Below are 6,712 nucleotides of genomic sequence, written 5' to 3' on the forward strand. Positions count from 1 at the left end.
TGTTGGCTGAAAGCTGCCGTGCAGTGAAAGCAGGTGAAATTAAAAAACGTACTTTTATGATCTGCACATCCTGCTTCTCTAAGCAGCAGCACTGCACGCTGGCCGTAAGCAGAGGTTTAGTTTCCTATGCAAATATATATATACACATATAATTTTTTTTTAATTGTATTGCTTCACCAACTCGGGGAAGCAGGAAGCAGTTAGAGTTGATAGAAGTCTTCTGCACTAACAAACAGCTGACAAGCTGTGTAACTTTCCACAGTAACTTGGTAAATCCCCGGCGCACATTGGGCCAGCGGCTGGGCCGGCGCTGCCCTGTCATAATGCTGCGCGTCGGGTTACGTAAGGATGCTCTGACTCTTCCAGCATTCTGGTTTGTCAGGCAGTTGGTCATTAGGTGACAGTTTAGATCTGGCTTCTCCCTCCCGGAGAACCTAAGCCAGTTCTTGGTGCAAACAGCCCCCTGCGTTTCCAGAAGCCGTTACCTTGCAGAGGTTAATTCTCTTGTGTCAGACGAAATGCTGGTTTGGGGAAGAAAGGGGGTTGTGTGTGAACCAACGCCCAGTTTTTGACAAAAGTTAACTTTGGAAACTTTTCTGTAATCTCCATGTTAAAAATTGTTTTGCTCCGCAGTCCTGCCTTGCCTCTTGCAACACCAGCCTACTGCTGCTCTCTGTGGTGACGGAGGAACAGTTTAACAGCTCGTAAATCACTGATGGGCAGTTGCATTCGTGCTCCAGGATTTAATTGTTTGTTTCACGATTCAGTATTTAAAATACTTACACCAAATGTGGAATAAAAGTATAAAAATAACAAAAGAAAAAACAAAGCAAAAAGACACTGCGCAGAGTCTGGGTTTATTTTTTACAGTGATTTGATGTTGCTCCTGTTTGGAGTTAAAGGTCTGAGTTTGAGGAAATGGGCAAAATACAAGTAATAGAAAACCCGTCGTATATAAAAATGTGAGCACAGGAGGGAGTTCAGTGAAACAGCTTTTTGCTAGGCTCTGAGCACTTTCTGCGTGCTTTACAAACCATCTACTGTAATCCAGTACTGCCGTCAGTCAGACATGATATTTAGTAGGTTTTGTGTTTTGATTTCGGAAATAAGTCGTCAGCAAAGCGGTATACAAACATACAAAATAGAAATATTAACTATTTTTTGAAAAAACAGGTTGGGGGCTTTTTTGTAGGACAAAAAAATATGTGAAGTTCTTTTGTAATTAAAAGCGACCTTTATTGTCAACTTCTAAACTCAGTGTTCTTTTCTTTTTTGAGACATTGGAAGAGCATGAGGCGGAGACGGGTATGAAGTCTAAAGAGGCCAGAAAGTATATTTTCAACAGTTTGGATGATATAGTGCACGTGAGTATTCTTTCTCTGCAGAAGGAATGTGTGGGAATGAGTGGTGATTTTGAAAAGATTTTACTAGTTTTGAGACAAACAACTGTCAGAATATTATTTATTGTCTATTCGGTCATACCGTTTGTCTCTGCATGTGTTGCTCTGAGGAAAACGTGTAGCTGTGTCAGCCCTTTGGGTTTTTTATAATCTTCATTTGTCACTGCTTGTGGTACTTGTCCTGTTAGAATGGTGCTTGTCTTTGGCGCGGGGGAACACAACGTGCATGTCTTCTATCTGGCTCTTTTGTTCAATGCCAGGTGAACATGGTGATGGACTTGGAAGGAAGTGACCTGTTGGCAGAGAAGGCAGATAGGAGGGAATTTGTCAGTCTGTTGAAGAAAATGTTGCTTATCGATGCTGATTTAAGAATCACTCCAGCTGAGACCCTGAACCATTCTTTTGTTACCATGAAGCACCTCCTTGATTTTCCTCATAGCAACCAGTATGTAACACACGGATTTTTTTTTTTTTTTTTTGATCTCTGTGGTGATTCACGTATGTAATACTGTTGTTTCTTCTGCTATCGGAGAGAAAATGCTTTCATCACTTTTGTAAAGACGTAGAATTCTTTCGAGGGATTGCAATATTAGATACGTCTGCTTGGTCAACGGAACTGAGTAACTCTGGTTTTTCTGCAAAGTAACAGAGCAGTAGATTTCTAAGTTACCATTTTTTATGCCTGCTTGTTAAAAAACACATTACAAAGGCTTGACGTGAACATAGTAATAGCAGAATTTTTTCATGTCTGCTTCTGTGTGTGATGCTATTCTGTGAAATTGGGAAACGTGGGCTTTGAGCTATTTTATTGTTGTTTTGGGGAATTGTTTTGTACATTTAGCAACATGAAATTCTGATTAAAGGAACTTATTTTCTGGTTTTGATAGGGTGAAGTCCTGTTTTCATATCATGGATATTTGCAAGTGCAGATCAAATGTGTATGACTTAAGCAATCGCAATAAAACATCGCTTATGAGACCAGTTGCCTCAGGCGGTGCAGCTAATCTGACTGCGAGCTTTACCAAAATCGCTCCGGTAAGAAGTCAGGTAAAACCATATTTATTTATTCATTATTTATTTTTTTTATAAATTCAGTTAATGGAGTGTCTCTAAGTTCATAACTTAGTGCATCTGTTAAGCGACAAACTTTTCTGTCTTGACCCTCGTTTTTTGGTGGCGTTTCCCGAAAGGAAGGTTGGGAATCCAGCGGTCGCAGAGGGGCGGCCGCGGCAGAGCTCTGCTGTACGGTAATGCCCTCCAGTGGCCGGACGGGATCGCTTCATCTCGCATTTTGTTGACATTTTAATTTTTGTAAGTTATTTTTTATGATACAAGTGTGTGAGCAGTTTGGAAGCGCAGTTACGATGCTGTCTGTGTTGACGCTGTTCCTGTAGGCACTGACCGCATCTGCCCGTTCAGTTCTGCACCAGGGGATTCCGCTGCAGGCAGGAACTGCTCACTTCGGTTGCAGTGATGTTTTCCAACAGGCATTGATTATATGTCCTCCAGCTCTTCAAGGTATGTTTAACGGTCATCGTTACAGATCCTAAGATCGGAGCGTGACTGTCTCTTAGCAGCATTTGGGTTTTCCATTATATCCACTTAACCTGTATATTTAAAATAACTCAATTATGTCATTTAAAAATGAGTGTGTGAGTCAGATCCAGATACACTGCACCTTTCTGAAAGAAACAGGCAATCAGCATCTGCAGAAAATGACTTAAGCATTCTGGAGCCCACCTTCATACACCACGCACACACGTATGAATACCTATATTTCTCTTAGATAGCATAGAGGGCCACAGCGTGAAAGCTGAAGCAAGAGAGGAGAGTATTCTGAAATAAACTTTGAGAGGAAACAAGGAAGATGAAGGGAATATCAGTGTTGTGGTGGATCTTTTGGTGACGCAGGTTTTTACCTTCTTTTTTTTGGTTGCGTGTGTTGGGTGTTTGTTTGTTGGTTTCACTGTGGGTTGTTTTGCTTTGTTCTTCCCTGAGTATAAGGCTAAGGAAATGTAACAGCTCTTGGGATAAGTCTGTCTGGATAGTAAAGTTGAGGTTTTCTGTATTGGACTTCCAAGAGAATGTTTGAGAAAACATCTGGAAACCTGGGGCATGTAGCTGCCCTATGTGAACAGTGACACATTTACTGTCCTGCGGCTGTGATGAACCAGGACAGCTCGATAGAACTGCCACAGCTTTCTGATGGCTGAAACCCACACAACTAAATCTTTGAGAATTTCTATTGCATCGTGCTGTGAGGAGGAGCTTGGGGCAGCTTGGCTGAAGTCCCCTGTGTTACAAAGGGTGAGGTCGATTTAAGCATACAATTTTGTATTTATTGAAAGAAACGTTGGCCGAGGGTTCAGTGCTCAGGAAGATTTGGAAGACTGCAAGGTGGAAATGTTAGGAAGTGTTTTTGCAGTGTGGAAAAGAACAAAATGGACACGTGCATCTCTAGAAGGACGCAAATGCATTTGCATCACGGAAACATAGGTCTTATTTTCTTGAGGAGTCTTTAAAACCTCATTTAGATCTCAGAACGCATCAAGCAAAACTCATTTTTTCTGATTCTAATGGGCTGATCAGAGAGCAGCTGATGAAAACCAGCCTTTCTTATCCTAGTAACAGTCATTTATGGAGAGGGAAAGGTAGCTTCTATTGTTTGCTTATTAAGTTAGCTTGATTAGAGTCCTCATCTCCAGAGATGCAGTTTGACTGTCTCGGTGATGTTCAGCTTCGTGTTGAAATCAGATCTTGAAATGATGGAGTTCATAAGAAGCAGGGGTTTTTAAGAATTTCAAACTCCTCCTCAGTTCTCCCTCTGCATTTCAGAGCTCTAGAAATCACACTAGATTCACTCCGGGGAAAAAAAAAAAAACCCACAAAACACTTTTAACCTAAACTTAGAGCCCAGGAAGTCTTTATCTCGTTAGATAAAGACAGGGACGGCAGGCTCTCTCAGTAACGTGATTTGTGGCTGCTGCATCTATCTTGGCTTCTGGAAAGTCATGAAAGCTCTGAGTATTCAGTGTGCAGAGTGGCAGGGACCATATGAGCTAAGTGTATAGCTTCAAACATACTTGCTTCTGAGCGCTTAGTGTGGCCAAGTGATTTATTATTTAAATTGCACGTGTGCTTGACAAAATGACATATTCCATAATTTAAATCCCAGATGAATAAAGCGATTATAAAAAGTGAAACGGTACAGGCAACTACTTTACCAGTGATCTGTATGCTGTATTCTTAGTATGGTGATAAATTTCCAAATTTAAATTCTGCTACAGCTTAAGTGAAGGGAATACATTTAATTTACATTTACACCTATGTTTTCATCACATAAGTGACAAGTTGAGTTGCTGGCACAGGGGAAGGGGATATTAATGGGATCTGGCACTGCTTCAAGGGTTCTGTGCTTGGCTGCTCCATCGAATCTCTGAAGTGCTAAATCTCGCTACTTCTGGCAGAGTTAAGATGTTGCTGTTCTAGATGGAAAAAATTAGTCAACAGCGTTTCAAAATTAAGAGCTTTGGACTGCATGGTTATGACTTAGTATTGTGTTATGGCATGGAAGAACTACATCAGACAATTTTCTTCTATCCTTCACTATAAAGATTAACTTCTAATCTTTAGTTTAGTAGTTCTCTAGCAGTTACTTTCAAACACCCATTGCTTAATCTTTGACTAAAGCACAAGGCTCCAAGTGCAGTTCGAAGATGAAATTAATACATTTGTCTCGGCAGTATTTTCTCCTAGTTTTGTTTTGTTGCAATATCTGTTGCAAAATTACCCTCTTTCATTTTAGTTGAACATTATTATGTCAAAAATCATTGCGAGTAGTAAGCATTGCAGCACTGCTGTAGCTCTGTTAGCAACCTGTGACAATCATCATCATCCTGTGACAATAATGAAATCCATGCAGAGCATGAGGTGTATTGTTCCTGTTATGGTCTTGGGGAAGTATTCCAACAGTGCTACGGTTTGCATTATTTTGATGGAGGGAGGAATAGGATTATGGATTCTACTGCAAGTATTTGATGGCATATTTAGAAAACTTTAGATATTTACCCACAAAGGAGATGGTAAGAAATAGGGGCATTGCCAGCTATAAAAGTGAAGAGGAATGGGTTTCAGCTGGCTGGAAATACAGAGTGTGAGATGTGCAGGAGTCAGCTGGGAGAAACTTTGAAATTCATTCTGCTTGCTTTCGTCCGTTTCCTTTCAAATATTTCTAATGTAATCTGTGATAAAGAGTAAGTGCTTAGCCTTGCAGAACTTCTGCCAAGTCATTCTGCTTTCTAGCAGTCGGTTTCCAAAAAGTAGCTTTTGACAGTTCTTTCTGGAAATTACAACATCAAATATTTGGGCAGAAAAGTAATAGCACAAAATTTTTTTAGAGGTTGATTTCTTTGGCTTGAAAGGCTGAAGTATGGAGTTAGAACATAAACACATAAACCCAGGGAAATGTTGTTATCCTTGATGTTTGCATTTTGCTCAGAAAATATATGCAAGATTGGTCTCTTGCTTAAGGCTTGAGTGTGTGTTTTTCTGCCTGATAGGAATTCCTACAAACCATAGTAAACCCACCAGTTTCTCCCTGAGGGTGGATAATGCAGTTCCGCTGGTGACTCAAGCCCACGCAATCCAGCCCCTGCAGATTCGAGCAGGAATCCTTTCTCAGGTTGGCTTACTTTAAAAGAAAAATCCTATTTGTTTTGTTATTGGTTAGTAAATATTTTTGCCCTGCGCAGTTCTTCTGTGTCTTGTGCTGAACTACAAGCAGCTCACGTAAATTCGGTCGTTCCCTGTGTCATGAAATTCTCTCTGCTTCACAACAGACGTGGTCGAATCACACCCAGCAAATACTGGTTCCTGCATGGCAGCAAGTAGCGCCAGTGGCAGCTCCCGCTGCATCTCTGACCTCTGATCCTGTGGCTGGCCCACAGAGGCTTGGAGACTGGGGGTAAGTCCACACACGTTTGTGCGATTCCTTAATGGCTTTGATTTAATGGGATCTGTGGATGCTGTTCCAAATGACTTGCAATTTAAAACTCCTTTCCGTGTCCTCAGGAAGATGATTACCCAGGGCACCCATTACAATTCGATGATACCGCAGCCTCTTTTAACCCATCAGATAACCTTGTCTGCCCCGCAGCCAATTAGCGTGGGCATTGCACATGTGGTCTGGCCTCAGCCTGCAGCTACCAAGAGGAACAAACTCTGTCCGAACAGGTTGGTGGAGTATTTCTTACGAAGACAGGGTACCTGTGGCTGGGGGTTAGCAGGGAGGGGGACAGCCCGGAGACAGGGGG

General features: G+C 41.5%; 1 protein-coding gene across 1 annotated transcript in view; it reads left to right on the forward strand.

The window, feature by feature from the left end:
- The window catches only part of HIPK3 (homeodomain interacting protein kinase 3), a 55,251-nt gene that overhangs the window by 38,443 nt on the left and 10,096 nt on the right, over nucleotides 1–6,712 (forward strand). Inside the window, exons 4-10 of the mRNA XM_010136798.1 lie at nucleotides 1,278–1,364; nucleotides 1,661–1,845; nucleotides 2,288–2,447; nucleotides 2,795–2,918; nucleotides 5,960–6,081; nucleotides 6,239–6,363; nucleotides 6,471–6,632. Of these exons, the coding sequence (XP_010135100.1) occupies nucleotides 1,278–1,364; nucleotides 1,661–1,845; nucleotides 2,288–2,447; nucleotides 2,795–2,918; nucleotides 5,960–6,081; nucleotides 6,239–6,363; nucleotides 6,471–6,632 (965 nt within the window). The remainder of the gene's footprint in view (nucleotides 1–1,277; nucleotides 1,365–1,660; nucleotides 1,846–2,287; nucleotides 2,448–2,794; nucleotides 2,919–5,959; nucleotides 6,082–6,238; nucleotides 6,364–6,470; nucleotides 6,633–6,712) is intronic.

Source organism: Buceros rhinoceros, unplaced genomic scaffold (genome assembly GCF_000710305.1).
Source record: "Buceros rhinoceros silvestris isolate BGI_N320 unplaced genomic scaffold, ASM71030v1 scaffold10380, whole genome shotgun sequence".
NCBI classification, from domain to species: Eukaryota; Metazoa; Chordata; class Aves; order Bucerotiformes; family Bucerotidae; genus Buceros; species Buceros rhinoceros.